We start from the raw sequence: 19,723 nt of genomic DNA on the forward strand, positions 1-19,723 counted from the left end.
TCATAATAACCGGTTGTCACATTACGTCCCCTGGGGCTGATACAAAATAATTCACCTGGTATAATATAATTATTATTGTTGACGATTTTTTTAGGTCAACATATTTTGTTTTGATAATAATAAAATAGGTTTAGCGTAATTTTTACTATATGTAATTATAATTAGTAAATAGTTAACCAACTCAAAAAAAAAATTGAAGATTTAGAGTTATTTCCACATTTCCAGAATTTTGACAAATTTAGTCAAAATGAGAACTTTAAAATTTAATGTTTGTAAAAAAAAAATCGTTTCTACGTATTTCTACAACTTATGATGAACCTTGTATTAAATTTTCAAGCTTTTTGATCCACTAAAAATTATTTTTTATCAAAATTATATTATAGAAAAAAAAATTAAAAATTAAAATGTATAAATAACTGTGGATTAAAATAATTGTTTTTGGCACGCCTGCACCGAAAGTCTAACTGATGGCGGTTGAAGCGTTGGAAAGCGATTTTTTTCCGTCCAGCTGGTGGTAAAATGGAAATTCCCAAAGCTTAGTATTTAATATTTATAAGTTATCATAAGTTATAATCAATATTATGATAAGTCGTTTGTTTTTTTGCCAAAATTTTTAAATTTTTGGTTAACATTTTTAATTGTATTTTTGTAGTGCTGTATGACATATCTACAAGTCTTCGCAGTGTGGCGCTACAGGACATTTAAAAGTGTATGAACTATTTCCTTCCTTCATCGTTAATGTGTTCAAGACATCGTGTGTGTGTGTGTGGGTATGGGTGATGTTGTATGTATATGTAAAAAATAATAATATGTAATATATAAACATATTGGCTGCAACATATTTGACAACCGAATTGCGTGCGCGTATTTTTCGGAACAGGTTCGAATTGCGAGCGCGATTTTTCGTGACAGATTCGAATTGCACGCGTACAGGTTTAAATAGACGACCGGTTTTCGCCGATCATTTGAGTTTATACTGTAGTAAATTTAATATAGTAATATTTAGTTAAGTATAATAAATTCGATAGTAATATGGGGTTTCTCCGAAGAATGAGATTAGATTAGTGAATAGCGATTAGAAATGATCATAGTTTAATAAGTATGTAACAATATTATATACAATTTGTAATTTTCGACAATCAGTTAATAGTTAGCAATCAGACCGATCTAACAACAAAAAAAAAAAGGAAAATAGTGTTATGTTTAGCGAAAAAAATAAAAAACTATATTTAATTGATGGCTATAAATTTTATTTTAACAAATATTTAAATAATAATATTCAAATATGGGCATGCACAAAACGTATGTGTAAATCATTTTTTAAATTTAATGAAAATAGTGAAATTATTTTTAGTGTATTAAATCACGGCCACGAAAAAGACGATGTCAATATTTTAACTCGACAAAAAGTAAGTAATAAATTAAAACGTAAAGCTTTGGAGGATCCCTTTGAAAAGCCATGTAAGATTTTACACCGAGAATTACGCGAAGGAGACATAAGTAGCTTAACTACTACAGACACAATGCGTAAAAGAAAAAATATTCACTATGCACGTTCAAGTATGATTCCAAAGTTGCCTACAAATTTAGATGAACTACATTTGGCTCTAACAAATTTAGGTGAAATCAAAACAAATCGAGATGAATTATTTTTGTGAATTCATAATTAAAAAAAAATATAATAGCTTTTTCACCACAAACTAATTTGAAATATTTAACTGAATGTGTCGTTTTATAAATTGATGGTACGTTTAAAAGTTGTCCTAAACCATTTTATGAATTATTAATTATCCATGGAGCTTAAAATTCAAATTATACCCAGCTAGCATTTTTTTTATTAACAGGCAAAACTACAAAAATATATAAATATGCATTTTCTGATTTGTTAGATAAAATTGGTGAATTAAATTTGACTTTTACACCACGCATAATTTACGCTGATTTCGAACAAGCTATTCACTTGACAATTTCAGAGATTTTTCCCGAAGTAGTTCGTAAAGGCTGTCGCTTTCACTTGGGCCAGTCTATGCGGAGAAAAATCCAACCACTTGGCCTAACTAAGAACTTTAAAAAGAAATCAGAAATCGGTAAATTTTTAAAAGTATGCTTTGAATTATCCTTTTTAGAACCTGAGGAAGTTCAAAAATGTTTTTTTGAAGATCTCATGACTACATAACCAAATAATCAGCAATTAAATGTTTTTTGTGACTTTTTTGAAAAAAATTACATTAGTAGTAGCAGTAAATTTTCACCATCAATATGGGTGGAGTTTTCTAACAGTTTAATGCGTACTACTGTCTACTAATGCTTGTGAATCGTTTCATTCGAAACTCAATAGTATGTTCTACTCTTCGTATCCAAATATTTTTCAATTTTTAGTTTGTCTAGTTTTTAGTTTAGTTTTAAAAAATGTACAAACTGACGTTTACATCAAAATGCGTAGCTCAAATCAAACACAAAAATGACGAACGACAGTGGAAAAAGAAAATTATATTCATGAAATTATGCGTCAGTATAAAGATCAAGTTATAACACGTGTAGAGTTCGTAGAAATTTTGGCATACCAAAATTTGCCAGTTTAATTTTTAATTTTTATGTATGATCAATATTGGAATAATGTATGTTTGGTCTGAAATTTAAATTACTTTAGAGTAACCTGTATAGTATATATGGTATTATTTATATGACTATAATATTATTATATTATCTCCAATTAATATTATTACATTACATGTTTTTTTAATCTAATTAAATATAAATTAAATGTATTCAATAAATTCATAATTATATTTACTATACATTTTGCAAACATACAAAGAATATGTTTAGTTTAAAATAAATTTGAAAAAAAGTCTAGAATAAAATAATGTGTAAATGAAGTATTTAATATAAGTAATATTTATCTAACTAAGCAGAATTAAAAATGTTTGTTTTATAATGAGATTCTGTTCCTTGTATACGAATCAAAATTAATATATTGTCAGATCTATGAATGATAATGATTAACGATTATATTATAAACTCTATAATACAATATGCTTATTGCTTCTATACCTATCATAAAACATATAATTGTTTTTAAATCTCGAAGTGTTGTATAAAAATTATTAATTTACTACTCAGCGTCAATCAATATAGTCTAAATCATTGCATCCCCGTCAGTTTCTATAATTAAAAATGTGTAAATGTAATTAATTTAAAAATTCACAAAAATAATACCCTCTTTTTTTAAAACTAACAACAAACAATAAAATTATTTCATTATTTCGATTTTAAAACTTTTCTTCTACTTCTTCTTCTTCTTCTTGGGATTGTCGACCATTTAGACCATTCTGTTACACATCTAATTGTCCAACCTTCCCTATCAGCCGTTCAATCTTTCCAATCCAGTCCTTCATTCAGTGGCTCCACGTCTTTCCTTCTAACATCTTCCAGCTGAAGTCTTCGGTTTCTGATTATGCTTAATATATTTTCCTTCCGGAACACCCTTTCCAGTTAATCATTTTTCCTTGCTCTTCACTCTCCGCTTCAACTAGCCCAAAAATCTTCCTAAAGATTTTCTTTTCCTCAGTCTTTCTTGATTTTAAAATTATATATACATTAAATATATTTTATAATATGAATATCAATATTTGGATGATTAAAGGTTCATGCAATTCAAACATTTTGTATTAATCTTTTTTGTTTGTGAATCCACTTTAAATTTTTTACACCATTCAACATTTTAGAAAAATATTCTGCTTCAGATTATTAAATTAAAAACATAGGTTTTCAGTTGGAAAAAATAAGTAAATAATAAAAATACGGATGGACAAAACGAGGGAAACATAAAACTTTATAATTGAATATAGCTATATCTCAAATTGTCCAAAAATAAAATCTCTTATCACGTTAAAACTTTCTAAAGTGTGTTCGTTCTTCATAAAAATCACTCTGTATATTAATATTGAGAAAATTATGTGGTTTTTTGAGTTTAAGAAATCGGTGTTGAACTTGACAAATCATTAAACTATAATGTTTATATATGCATTATATAGTTGTAGTAATTCGGAACAGTGCGATACATATGAACGATGGTTATGCCAAAACAATATAGATTAAATTAGTAAAGTTCCTAAATACTTAATATCATGTACTAATGATTCCTGTGTTTTAAATTTTAAGCACTTTTAGTTGACCCAGCAGCTCAAGCTTGCAAAAAATTACTGTACTTCCCTTGTTATTTTTGTTGCTTTAAATATAATACACTAATTGTAATAGTTTGAAATTAGGATTTAAGGGTTTTTTTCATTAGAAATTTATATTTAAAATAATTTAAACAGCGCTTAGTGGCTTACCACGGCAGTTTATAGATTTTAGATAAATAGAAAATAGGTACTATGTTATCGTTATACTTAACAACTATATATTAATATGTTTCAATTCACCTCTTTACCTTCGACTCTACAAGGATTTCAATAAAATATATTGTACACGCATTTACTATAATAATAATTATTATTATTTTTCTCTTTTCTTTGAACATTCGAGGAGGTACACAACGGTGCAGTATGTACAAAGTTTTTAAAAATTGGATCACGATCGCTAAATGTGCAGCGAAAAGCTCCGAAGTTTTTTCGGCAAGGAAACTGACGACGACGTCAAGTTTCCGACGTCCACAGGACGCGTACAGCATATATTATACATACCTATATATTATATTGTATGATATAGCAAAGCGTAAAACAAAAATATAATATCAACAGAGTCCTTTCAAACTTTTCAATCTTTCCGCTATCACCGTCTCTTCTGTTTGTCACCCCGACATTTTTCCCACGCGACCTTTCATCGGCACACAGCGATTTACTTCAGCGACTGTATATATATAAAATGTACGAAATCCTATTTTATCACCCCCGAACGATGGGAACACCGAAACATGCTACGTATATTATAGTTTGTGTACGGAAACTTCTGTAAATCTCCTAATCGCTACAGCTGTCTCGCCAGCTAAATACGGACGTACGGAGATATTCGGCGTTGATATACAGAACCTGCAAGCAAACTCTTGGAATCACAATTTTTTGACGATTCCGGTCCGGGTAAGTCGCTGGGGTTGAACTTCAGATTTGGTGTTGATCGCCACCCAATCTCTGTCGCTTTGACTGAGGAATTTTCACTCATCGCGGCAATGTTAGGCATAGATACACATCTAAATGACATACTTATCTGATAATATTGTATAGACAGAATAATGAACGGAGTGAAGATTATACGGAAATACAAAAAATAATTCGTAATGAACACAAGAAATGAATATTGACAAGTGGTAACTATTTGATACGCAGATAGGAATTGTAGATTTTTCAAACATTCATGTACATGGCAACGAGATTTTGGTTGTTCGTGTAAATCTGAAAGTATCTAGATTTTTTAACATATACCTAATTATTATTGGGTACGATAACTATTTATTAAAATTTTGTTTATTAGTTATACTGATCAATAGGGCTCGGATTTTGTAGTAAATGCTTCTTTTGAGGGAAGTGTGATAGAAAGATAATTCTTTTATATAAATACGTTTTGAATCGTTCTGATTTTAATGAAGTAAATTTTTTTTTTGTTTTTTTCCATAAAATCTGATTTTTATTGCTTTTCCCCTATTTGGTTATTTTTTCTTGATTTTTATATATTTTTCTTGAAAACTTAGCTTATTTCTATGTATATTATACGTCTTAGACTATATTAGTATTACCAGAAATTATAAAACCAGTGAAAAAACCAGTAATAAATATATGACTGATAAAATAACTGTCGCTATTGTGCCGAAATAGTTTTATCTACAATTATCTATAGTTGTATTTACGACTCAAGGAAAGGGAAAATTATCTGAATTATACCTACGTATTATAATACGTAAATAATGTTAATCATGAGGACATTTTATTATTTGTTTCGGGTGCCGCGCCGTATATGAAAAAAGCTGGCCGCTGTATTGCCGCTTGCTAAAAGGTGGCCGAGCGGTCTAACGCGACGGATTCGGCACAGCCGGTCCGAGTTCGATCCTCTACCACCGGGCGGCATTTTTCTCCGTGCAAGTCACGGTGTTCGGAGAACAAGTGCCGCCATCCCCCCACCCGGGGCACGGCAGAAACCTACGGGTGCCACATTAGAAATTCTGCCAAAACACAACACACACGTGTACCAACCTACCCAATGTAAAAACCTACAGTGCCCTCCCCCACACCCAATGGCCTATGTTGCCGCGGGTTACCCAAAAAAAAAAAAAAATAAATGCATTTTTTGGCTTTTTTTGGCTACTTAAAATGTTTTTTTAAGGATTTATTTTGCTACAAAATCCGAGCCCTACAGATCATGAATACAAAACTAAAAGTTTTTTTATTGTTTAAATAAAATTTATGATTTGCAAATTTGAGAAATCATATACTAATTAATACGTATGACCAAAGGAAATTAGAATATTCAAATCTAAATAGTCTACTGTTTTAAAGGGTTATGCGGAGTTGCGGTGCACATTGGGATATTTTCATAAAAAACCCAGGCAAAATATTAAAATATAAAGATTAACCAAAATTTGAATTTATCTTTTTCTCTGTGAAATAGAAACGATAAAATTAAAACACACACACATGGGCTACGCATATGTATGAATACTTATTATAAACTGTGCAATATTTATAATGGTGCATATAGTTAAACAAATCCTTTAATAATATGTTTAATGTTATACGGTGGATGATGTAACAACTGATGCGCTAAACAATATTATTTAGAGTGATTGTGATAAGATAGATGAATAAGTTATATACCTACTCATATTTTATACACATGTTATTAATATTACAATAGTTATTAAAATCTTGTACAAAGGGCATAGCCCGTCAATACATAAATAAATAAATAAATAATAATATATTTTATGAACATTTAAGTTTATCAATGTTCAAAATGTACAATATATTTTAACATATTTAATACCGTGTAATCTACATGTCAGTGTCGTTGTCAATACCTACATGATTTTTTGTCGCAATAAAAAAATACCAGTACTCGCGGTTTTATTAGAGTGTTGGGAACCCTTAGCTGTAGTATTAAGAATACTATACATTAGGATATTTTAGCCATGTAAGCCACTGGTCGATGAATGCATTTTGGGTAGTCGTAAAAATCCAGCGATTCCGTTAAGACTAATGTAATAATATTTTATTTTATAACGGTATTTGGGATAATTTTAAGTCAAATTTGGACGAAATAACATATTAAAACCTAGAATACCAATTTTAGTTATTTTATTGAAATTTTTAATTTACGCTATATTATTATACACTGAAAAATTTGCTAAAAAATTGAAATATCATGAACAACCCAAATACAAACACAAATAATTTTCTTACCATCAAATTTCATACTAAATCGATTCACTCTAATTTTTAAACTAACGAAGCTAAACGTCATTTTCTGAGCGTAAGATTGCCATGCTATACACTTGTAAGATGGAAGCAACAAATGCCCGTGTAGCATCCTCTTAATGTTAACATTTTGATACATTTGAATACAATTATATCAGGTACTAAACTTTTTGTCTTGAGAAATGTGTTGAAACTATTTCTAAATGTAATAAATCTTTGGGTTTCAAAAGTTCACTGCTATTATAACGTTGTAAAATGATTCAAAAATTAATATCAATATTTTTAAAAATTATAAACATTTCAAGTATAGCAATTTAAAACTTATCTAAGGTTTTGAAATATTTAAATTTCTACAGATATTATTATTAAAAAGTGTTACCTAATTTTAGATTCCAAGCGATGAATGTATTGGTTTTACAATGATGTGTGTATATTTTAATTTTTAATTTTTAAATGTTTGTGTCCGTGTACATGATAAGCAGTCAAAATATCAAATAATGCTTCGGTTTTCAACTTCAGTATCTTGATCGATAGGAAAGTGAATATTGTTGGTGCATTGGGGAAGTTTAAAATTCCCAGTAATTTTCAAAAGCGCTAGAATTGTAAATTACGCCCGGAAAAATTAATATTTTTAAACTTGGCGTTCCTTAACTGTACGACTTTACCGTACTGTTCGTGACGCGGTGTATTATAGTATTTGGAAAATACTTTTGGGAATTTTGACAAAAAAAAAAACAATCATATTACATTATAGATTATGACTCATCTTTATTATTACTGTCTTACGATTTGTATTAATTATATATGACATATATGTGGTAATTCTTGATAATGATTATATTTTGATTCTTCTTTATTATAAATATTAGGTACCTATTATTCTTACCATTTTAATTAATTTTATATGAATTATGTAGTAGTTATTGACTTAATTATGTGAAAATACATATTAATCTATGTTATTTCTCATGTTATTATTAAATACTAGGTCCTTTGTAAAATCTTGTAATAAGAACTTTTTACTTATATGCAGGATGTGTTTATTAATAGTAATTTTCTTACGGGTGGAATTTATATTTACCTTATTTTACCTGTAGTTCATTTCGGGAGAAATTTACATGCGCCCAGAAAAACAAAAGAACAATTAAGGATAAACGGCAATTTTTACTAAATCGGTTTTCGACAAAATCGAATTTGATTTTGGGTGAAACTATAAAATGAATGACCATGAAATTTTGACTAATTATTTATATTAGCATTTTCTATACACCATAACATTTTCAAAATATATCGACATACTTAGATGTTTAGGGACATTTTCAGTCCTCGTTTTCTCTATAAATGTCAATTAAATTTTATTTGTTGGGTAAAAAAGCTTGACAATTTAATACAAGGCTCCTAGGATATTGTTACAATAACTTTTGAAAAAAAAAATTAAAAATCCTTAGTCACAGTTTTTTTTTTTATAAGCATTAAAGTTCGAATTTTGACAAAATACGGAAAAATCACGAAAATTAGCAAATTATTTTGAGTTGAGAATTCCGTTTGTTTTGTTTTTAAATTAAGCGATTAATGTAATATATTTGAAGCGCAATGTTAATTGTTAATAAATTACATTAAATAAATCACATTTCAAATGTATAGGCACTATCAGAATCGAAGAAAATTGTATTATACAAGATTAGATTGTTGAAGAAAATCGAAGGAGTTTTACTGCTCCATATGGTGGTGACAGACACAAAAATAAAAAAAAAGTATATAAAAAAAAACTCACACATCATTGTAAAATCAATACATTCATCGATTCACTCAGAATCTAAAATAATTATTAATGTTTTAATATAAAGGATAGTATAACTAACTTTAGATATAAATGTTCGACTGAAAACAATCTATAAAAAGGTATATTGCGTTGGATTAAATACGATTTTTATGATCGAAGTCCGTATAATATTATATAGACTGTTTAAAAATGTTGTCGAACTGGTAATGAATAAATCATTTAAATTATATGTATTTCATAATATTGTATTCCACAGTTTAAGTACTAGTAAATTCATGTTTAACATTTGGATTGTTTCTCAACTATATAATAAAACTACTCATACTATAATATCCAGTATTATTATATATAGTATAATTTCTTACTTACTATTGTATGAAAATCGACTTAACTCATTTTCGAACAAGTAAAAACTGTATATGCCAACTTGATAACATATTCATAATATTTCGTTAAAGATTTAAATTTAATAAAATTACGAGTTATGTGTACAAAAACGTTGATTAGAATAAAGTTACAAATTGATTTTACCGCATAACACTACACTTAAATATTATGATCACATTTTCAAACACGATAAAAACAAATATTTCCAATTTGAACTAATCAAATAAAATAATTATTAATGTGTTTTAATATTATTTTTTGTAGAATTTCGTACATAACATTTCTTTGAATTGTTTGTAAAACCTACGTCCTACAACACCAACAACATGGATATAACGTACATATTGAGCAATTTCTTTTATAAATAAACAAACATTACTGTAATATACGCATTGGATGTACAGTACAATTTCGATAGAAGTCTAAGGGCAAGACATATTTTATTGTCAAGATAAACGAGTTTATAAGGATTTCAAGGTAATTGTGTTTTTTTTTATACTTTTCGGGTTTTTGACTCATCAACATTTGACAACATTTGATGCTGTCTCTATCAACGATGTGTACACTTATATATGGTTTTCAAAACAATATTTGAATATTATGTATACGAAAAACCACTACCTGACATATATTAGGAGCCTTCTATTAAATTTTCAAGGTTTTTTACCAAAAAAATAACATTTTATTGATACTTATAGAATAAAAAACTAAAAAATTTGGAAACTAAAAAAGTCCATTAACAGCTCAAAATATTTTGAAAACATTATTGTGTATACAAAATGCTAATATAAACATTCAGTCAAAATTTCATGTATCTACGACAGTTTGTTTTAGAGTTGCACCAAAAATCAAAATCGATTTTCACAAAAACAGATTTTGCGTTTATATTTTTTCTTAATTTGTCTTTTATTTTTCCAGGTGCGTTTTAAAACTACTGTAAATTTTTATTTTTGACCCACCTAAGTACCAACAAGATTCACTCGAATTTCACAGAAGACTGTTTGAAGAAAATCTAAGCACTTTTACTGTCCTAAAAGGTGATGACAGCAGTGTTCGGATTAGATAAGTAGTTTTTTATCTAGATAAAGATAAAGATAATGCAACTCTAATGCATCTAGATAGAGATAAAAGATAACTTAACTCATATTTATCTAGATAAAGATAAAGATAAATACTTTTTTATCAAGATAAAAAAAGATACAATTTTTTTTTTAATGGGTTTTAAATTTAGGTATATTTAAATAAAAATAATTACATTATTTATAAACCATAAACTTGGTTTGAGAATCTGTATAAATATTTAAATGCGTTTGTACAATTTCGCGATTTTTATCAATAAAAAATGTATCTAGATGAATTTATTTAGATGAGTAAAAAAATTATCTAAGATGAACGTTTAGATACCTTATAACTATTTATCTAGATAAGATAAAAGATGAACAAATAATTATCTAAATATTCATCTAGATAAGTCCGAACACTGGATGTCAGACACAAAAAGAAAATTTAAAAATTAAAAAAAAACACACACATCATTGTAAAACCATTACATTTACCGCTCCGCTCAGAATCTAAAAGTGAATCTACCTTTTTAAAGTAGTATGTGAATCACATAAAGTTTGACTGCGTTTTTCTATTTTCCGAAAATATTATAATAAATAACTTCTTTAAATCTTTATCATAATAGTGTATATACCTTTTTTACTTTACATAGTAATTAAATATTTCAACTATATACATTTCAATAATAATTTAACAAATATTAATTTTTTTATATCAAATACCTAATAATATAATATTAAGCCTGACTAATCTACCTACTAAAATATAACTGTATACAAAACTATTTTATCAAGAAAAGTAACAGAAATATTTGTATTATTATTATTATTATTATTATTATTATTATTATCATCTTTATTGACGGAAAAAAAAACTCCATTTACAGAATTATATATATATATAAAAAAAAATTTGTTTTGTGTAGTGACATGAATACAATAAAATGTTGGTACAAATAGTATAAAGTTTACATTCAATTAATATAACAATTACATATTATGTGGTATATAATTTTACAGCTATAATAATTTTAACTAAAGTTAATATTCATAGTGTTTCCTATAGTCATCAGTATATTTGAAGGAGATGATTTAGAGTATGTTTTAGAAACATTATTAATTAAAAAGCTTTCTAGATTTCTGGTGGATTTAGTATTTATTCGAAAATTTAATCGTTGCAGTAAATAAGGGCAATCTATTGAGTTGTTTAATAGTTTTAATAAAAATGATTAATGTAGGTTACTTCTTCTTGTATTTAACGATTCTATATTGAAGTAGGATAATACTCCGTTATAATTTGAATGTGGTGGACGTTCGATTTTAAACTTAAATGCTAGAGAGCGAAGAAAACGATTTTGAATAGCTTCGAGATTATGATTAACTCCTATGTTGTCTGATGACCAAATAAGGGATGCATATTCTACATGTGATCTGACAAAAGCAAAATAAATACTTTTTAGGGCATTTATATTATTAAAATTTTTACAAGTCCGAGTAATGAAACCGAGATTTTGAAATGCTTTATTGGTTATTTTATCAATGTGTTGATTAAAACATAACTTAGAATCGAAAGTGGTTCCCAAGTCGGTAAATGAATCCACAGGTTCAATAGAGACATTATTAAATTTATAATAAAAATAAACATGATATTTTTTAATAGTAAATGATAATATTTTGCATTTACTGATATTGAGGTTCAAACCATTTAAATTACACCAATCATATAAATTATTTAAATCATCTTGTAAATTAATACAATCATGAATAGAATCTATTTTTTTAAAGATCTTCGCGTCATCTGCAAATAATAAAATATTTGAGTGTTTTATAATCATATTTATATCATTTATAAATAATAGAAACAATGTAGGTGAAAGATGGTCGCCTTGAGGAACACCTGAGAGAACTTGGATGGGTTCTGAAATAAATTGGTTTAATTTAACTAGTTGGATTCTATTAATTAGAAAGGATGTAAGCCAGGATAGTAATGAATCACAGAATCCGATTTTTTTTAGTTTATGTATAAGTATAAAATGATCCACACTATCAAACGCTTTATTGAAATCAGTGAAGACTGTATCCATTTGGGATTTAGCTAAGAATGAATCGATTATATTGTGTTTGAATATGGCTAAATTAGTTATGGTGGAATGCCCTTTACGAAAACCATGTTGAGTATCATGTAAAAATTTATTTAATATAAGAGATATTTTATTATTTATTATTTTTGAGAATATTTTTGGAAGTATAGAAATTTTTGAAATTGGGCGGTAATTATCTACGGTAGAGCGATCACCTTTCTTGAAAATAGGGGAAATAAACACAGTTTTCCAGATTGTAGGAAATATACCAGAATTTAAAGACTGGTTAAAAAGAAAATGAATATGAGGTGCAAGGACAAAACGACATTCGTGTAAAAAGGTAGCTGACAGATTATCGGGGCCTGTTGACAAATTTAATTTTAGATTATCTAATTAAAAAAAAACTTCTTCAAGTGATATATCAAAGCTGTTAATACAGAAAGGTGATTCATTAATATGGATATCTGGTAAATTTAATAGAGGTCCTTTGTATACGTTAGAGAAAAATTTTCCAAAAAGATTAACGATATCTTGACCATTGTTGGCATTAATTTTATTATAATTCATGTTGTTTGGAATCGAGTTTTGAGATTTTTTGTCTTTGAAGAATTTCCAAAAATATTTGGGGTTATTATTTATTGAATTTTGAACTTTATTCATATAAGTATTATAGTCTCTTTGTCTAATTATTTTAGCTTTGCCTCTTAAATTAAAAAATTAAAGGTAATCGGGAAAATTATTAGAATGCTTAAAGGCTAAATGGTATAATTTCTTTTCTTTAATGATGCATTTTAATTCGTGACTAAACCATGACGGAAAATTTGAATTATTAGATATTGAAAAAGTTGGAACATAATAATTTATAATTGAAAAAATGTTAGAGTAAAATAAATTTATATTATAATGTATATCGTGAAGCTAAAAAATATTTTGCCAATTCATAGCGCTCAGCTTGAGAATAATTTGTCTGTAATTAGCTTTGTTCCAATTATATAGTATTTCAAGATGTTCTAGATTATTTATATGAAGGTAAGGGAATGAGTGGTTAATAATGAGAGGGGGGGTGATGTAAATCGACATTAACAATAGGTAAAGTATTTAAGGAAACATGACAGGTGTGTGAGTTTGTTATGACATAATCGAGTAAAACATTATTTTTATTTAAAACACTATTAATTTGCTTAAAATTAAGAAAGGATAAATTGTTAAAGAAAAGAGATTTTGCATTCGAAAAGGCTGCCGAGGGTAAATTAAAATCACCTAATAATAAAAATTCAGCATTTGGGTAACTATTTAACATATTATACATGATATCAAAATATGAAGTATACAAATCTACTGATGAGCTGATAGGGAAATACACAGAACTAACAATACATATTCTCTTATCTAATTTTATTAAAACAATTAAAATTTCTAGTGGACAAGAAGATGTATTTAACAACTCTGAATATAATGTATTCTTGACGGAAATAAGAACACCACCTCCTCTAGAGAGGCTACTAGTATTAGTATTACGGTCACATCTGTATACATTATAATTTTTAAAACCCAATTCAGAGGAACTAATATTTTTTGAAAGCCAAGTTTCAGTAAACGCGAATATATCAAAATTAGTGTAAGGGATTTGAGCATTTAAGTAGTTTATTTTAGTATTTAAACCCCGAACATTTTAGTAATAAATATCTAACGTAAATGGAGTGGGTTTTATTAGTTTTTTGAATAAATAATAGTTATAGTATATAGTTCCATAAATATCAATATAATTGTATTCGTTGCGACAACATTTTGAAAATTTGATATACAATTCCTCATAAGTAGTTATAATAGCAATTAATAAATAATTAAGGGCCATAGCCATTGTATTTTTTTTTTATATAAGCATTTAAAATTAAATTGGCGACAAAATTTATTAAATTAAAAATTTACAAATTACTTAAATGTTAAAAATATGTAAAATGTTCAAATTATATAACTAAGGATTCAAAATATAAAACAAACTATCATAAATAGTTAATACTATATCACAAAAAAATTTTGGTTTTCCAGACTCCAGTTTTGGTTTTGACTAAAGGGAATTAAATTTTGACCCCTCCGATGCACCAACTAGATTCACATTCCCACCGGAAAAAGTACTGAAGTTGAAAATCCAAATATTATTTTGACTACTTATCGTGTACACACATACACACACACACACACACAAAAAAAATAAAAATGAAATTCTCATCATTGTAAAATAAATAAAATCGCTCTCATAGGCAGACCCAGAGTTTTACATTCGAGTGTGCCCGGCCATTTTTTCTAGTTTTTTTTTATAATACAGATCTGAGTGTATAGACAAATTAACCCGCAATATGATTTTTTTTCAGCTCATAATTTTCTTCCATAGGACGGTGATATAAAATACACTAAAGTTAATAATATATTTTAAGTATCCGACCCTTGTTCACTAACCAATACTATAACCTATGTATAATATAATATTTATCTATATGGCTATTGGCTGATAAATATAATATACAATATTACTATATGTAATATGTAAGTAGGTATTACTTATGAGAATTTATTGTTTAATCTTATAAAATATTAATTTATTGAATTAATACATACAAATATTCAATTATTACAAGCATATAACTGAGGTAAACTGAGATGGTGGCAAAAAACAACTGAAATGTTAAAAAGGTGGATAAGTTGTAATGATGATCAGCATTATGTCATTGTAATGGATGTCGGATGTGTTATATGTATTTGAATTCAATGATAAATCATATTGTGTTCGAAAAACTATTCAGACCAGTGTCGGCCTGGGATCTAAAGGGCCCAAGAGGTAAATTATTCAAAAGGCCTCTCAAAAATACCAAAACTCAAAAAAATATTTGAAAAAAAATGTATAGATATTTATTACATAATATGGATCGATATGTTTGAAGTAACACCATTTAAGGGAGTCTTCTATCAAAATGTCTAATGTTAGCTATGAAAGGAATAACTTTTATGAATTGAAATTAACTGAAAAATAGTTTGAAAATGTTCGAAATGTTTATGAATTTTGTCAATTTTTAGTTTTTATCGAGAATAATAGAAAATCAATTTACAAAATTCGAAAAATTTCAAAATATTTCGAAAATGTTACTATTTATATTAAATGCTAATATAAATATTTGGTGAAAATTTCAAGGGTCCACAGTTATTGGATATTGAGTTACACCAAAAAAATTAAATCGATATTTTTAAAAATTGGTTTTGCGTAATAATATTATCTCTTCTTTTAAAACTTTCTTAAATTACTTGGAATTTTTATCTCCCAGAAGAACCAACTAGATTTACTTTTCTATTCAAAAATATGCTAATCTTGAAAACCTGAGAATTTTTAGTACTAAAAATGTTGCTAACAGACAAAAAAAAAAGAAATTGTAAAACCAATAGGTACATTATATTTCACTCCGCTCAGGTCTCAGAATCTAAAAAATAAAAGAGTACCTACTTGGGTAAGCATGATATAATAAAACATTAAATATTTGATAAAGTATAACAAATAACCATTGTATACCTAAATATATTTGCCAGTTCTGAATTTTGTTTTATTTATATACTGTAAGTGGTCAACTCTAATAGCTCAACTGACGAGGAACAAATATCCCATATGATATTCATTATGAGGACAACAGTATTAATTGAGAATATTATTCTTCTTGAATAATTTTAAAATTTGTTATTAATATCATTTTTTTATGTTTCAAATTCAATTATTATAATTTATCCTGATTATAATCAAATATTATTATATTTTACTGGATTATATTATTAGCATAAACTATAAATTGTATGCACCTACTTTTTTCTTTATATTTCTGTTTTTTTTTTTTTTAAATTGAATAATTTTATGATATAAAATACTCAGTGAACGTGGAATGAGTCTTAGATTTTTTTTTAAATATACTTACAAGTTACAACTGAACAAAATGTTCAATACAATACATTTGTAAAGTAATAGTTAGTATTTCTGTACAATCTGTTGTTTTTGTTTGCAAATAATATATACTAATAATAATTAAACAATTTGAATCTTGATATTGAATAAACTCACCAAAGTACCAACTACCTATATATTTTAAATAATAGGTAAATAGGAAGTGGGAACCTGTTACCGATTTTTTTTTATTGATATATTTATACCTATTAATAGCACGAAATTTTCATAATTTATAAAAAATGGTGATATAAACATATTTTGGTGAATAAGGGTACTTGACATGTTCCGGGAGACAAGGATTATTTGCGAATAATTCGCAAAGATAATTATTATCTTTAAACTACATTTTACTTAGAAATGTCTAATATAGAAATATTGCACGTAAAAACGATCAATGAATAATATTATCTACTTTTTCTATAGAATTAACCTATTATAGTATCTAGTATCTACCTAGTGATTAGGTAGGTAAGTAAATGTTAGGATACTGGATATTAAATAGGTAACAATTTTAAAAAAACTTTAATTATTATTAAATCCATTTATAATATTAAGTTAGACAAATATAGCATTTATAAACACATTTTGGTCATGATTTAAAAATTTCTAATTTCGATTATTTTGTTTTTTATAATAATACTGAAGTATATCCTGGGCATTATGGTTAATCAATGTTCACCATGCCACTACGATAATGCGTCTATATGTTGAGCTAGAGAGGCTAAAGCATTTTTAATTTTAATCTCAACTTTGTAGTTAGGTACTATTTACCTATTAGTATTAAGTTATTATAAGCAGCTTGTAACAATTAAAATTGTACCGATATAATATTATGTAAGACCCAAACACTGGAATAATTGCACATTGAGCGAAAAATATACCGAAATTGGTTTTTTTTTTGGCTTTGTGGTCGTTTAAATTTTCAAATCATCTAATCATCACCATTGTGAAAATATCTGAAATGACAAAGCATGAATTGAGGCATAGGCGCAAATTGACTAAATTTGTCTAAGTCGTCCTCCCAAGCAATAGGTGGAGCTAGGTGGGGCTTGTGGGGGCTAAGCCCCAAAGTTTTAGATTAGCCCTCCCAAATGTATACCGAAGTTACGTACCTACAGTTTAATAGTTTTATATCACTGTTCATAAATATATTAGGTAGAGTAGAACTTGGATTAACCGTCACTGTCGGGACCAGGGCTATGACGGTTAATCGAATAGACGGTTAACGGAAATTTTGCAAAAAAAAACGTGTAAATACATATACACATTTATTATATTTTATATTTATATTATATATTTATCATATTTTACGTGTGTACTTATGTACATATGTGCAAAATCATCAATCCGCTAATCGACGGTTGGTATTGAATACTTATAAAAATATAATGCATTAATATTGAGTACACTGGTTGATAGACCTTAATATGATTAATATACCTTAAAAAAAAAACCTTATAGACAGCTTCGATGTTCGCGTTACGAACGGGGATGCACTGCTACTGCATCAATGTCGATATTCCCAGAAAATAGTCCGATTGTAATGTATCAACCACACAATCATCAGTGGGGCATGATATAGAGATTGGGGCATTCTACGATGCAATGAGACGGCATGCTTTAACAGAGGGGACACCTGCACGGACAATTCTAGAAGAAGAGGCGAGGAGGTAAACAAATTAAATTATTTTAATACTTCATTCAGAGTTATGTTAAAATGTACTAATACCTGAATAACAATTTTTTAAATTTCCAAATGCAGCTATAGAGATGTCTCGTGAACAAGCACTACGGGCAATGCGCTATGTGCGACAAAGTGTGAATCCACCAACACCAGATAATCTCAGGGCCATGGGAGAGATTATTGTGTCACCAACATGGCAAAATCGTCTACTTTATTCTGTAGACGATAATGCACCATTCTTCCATGGAAACTTGGAGTTCATAGTCAATGAAGAATTGATTTTTGGAGGATTGATTTTTTTAAATTTGGCATTTTTACGACGCATTGCTCCATACCTTCGTGAAGCAAGAGTCTTGGCAATTGATGGCACATTTGGTGTCATTCCGCGAGTTCCTGCTGATGCCGAGCAGTTGATCACAATCCATGCTGTCTTGGACAATGTCGTAAGAGATCTGTTAACATTAGATAATCAATTTACTTACATATTTGGTTTATTTAAATTTTATTTTCTTCAATTTACATTTGTAATTTAAGTCAGTTCCTGTGGTATATGCTTTACTAAATCACAGAACAGAAAACGTCTACATAGGACTGTGGCAATATGTGCGATATAATTTACCAGAAGATATTTTTGACTGGCAAAATGTAAGTATTGTTTCAGACTTTGAAACAGCCATGCGAAATGCAATACAAATAGTGATTCCAGAATGCCAATTGATCGGGTGCTGGTTCCATTTTTGCCAGGTAATAATCAAATTGTGCATTAATGTTTTTATTATTGTATAGTATTTTTCTGGATTCTTTAATCTAGATATAAAACAGATTTATGTATAACAATTTTTATGAGTTTCAAGTTAAATTAAATTTATTAAGTTTAATTATCAAAATTTTTTAATATTAAAAAAACATCATTATACATTTTTTGAAATAATTTAAATTTAAAGAAATACATAACGTGAAAAACTTAAAACATACGTGAAACATTTTTTGAATTTGTAGTGTAGCCAAAAAATGAATGTTAAATTTTTCCACAACTTTAAGAAATTAATGTTTAATGTAATTTCTTTTGTAAGATAACAGTAGTTTATCAACACTGTAATGAACTAATGTTGAGTGTCGCCACTCATTTTTTTTTGCCAGTATATAAAAATTCTAATTTCCAAAATGAAAACATGAAATAATTTGATTATTTACTAAGACTATAAAAATATGCATGTTATATGCACTTACGAAAAATATGCACTAACCCTCCAAATATGGAAATATATACAAAATTAAATTTGATCTATGGAATCAGTAAGATTTGAATCGCCGACTTTTCAAACCCTCGTATAAG

General features: G+C 27.6%; 1 protein-coding gene across 1 annotated transcript; it reads left to right on the forward strand.

The window, feature by feature from the left end:
* Positions 1–1,285: 1,285 nt before the first annotated feature.
* LOC132947619 (uncharacterized) lies at positions 1,286–19,173 on the forward strand. Its single transcript, XM_061017904.1, has 5 exons — positions 1,286–1,302; positions 1,355–1,620; positions 1,890–2,087; positions 18,466–18,830; positions 18,922–19,173. Exons 1-5 carry the CDS (start codon positions 1,286–1,288, stop codon positions 19,171–19,173), a joined length of 1,098 nt encoding a protein of 365 aa, XP_060873887.1.
* Positions 19,174–19,723: the final 550 nt, after the last annotated feature.

The sequence above is a fragment of the Metopolophium dirhodum genome, chromosome 6 (assembly GCF_019925205.1).
Source record: "Metopolophium dirhodum isolate CAU chromosome 6, ASM1992520v1, whole genome shotgun sequence".
In the NCBI taxonomy this organism is placed as follows: Eukaryota; Metazoa; Arthropoda; class Insecta; order Hemiptera; family Aphididae; genus Metopolophium; species Metopolophium dirhodum.

Bases quoted from the DNA above. Each gene is read 5' to 3' on its own strand.
- LOC132947619 (XM_061017904.1), top strand. The intron at 1,621-1,889 runs GTGAAATCAAAA...CTGATTTGTTAG, and splicing joins TTTGGCTCTAACAAATTTAG to ATAAAATTGGTGAATTAAAT. The intron at 2,088-18,465 runs GTAAATTTTTAA...TTCCAAATGCAG, and splicing joins TAAAAAGAAATCAGAAATCG to CTATAGAGATGTCTCGTGAA.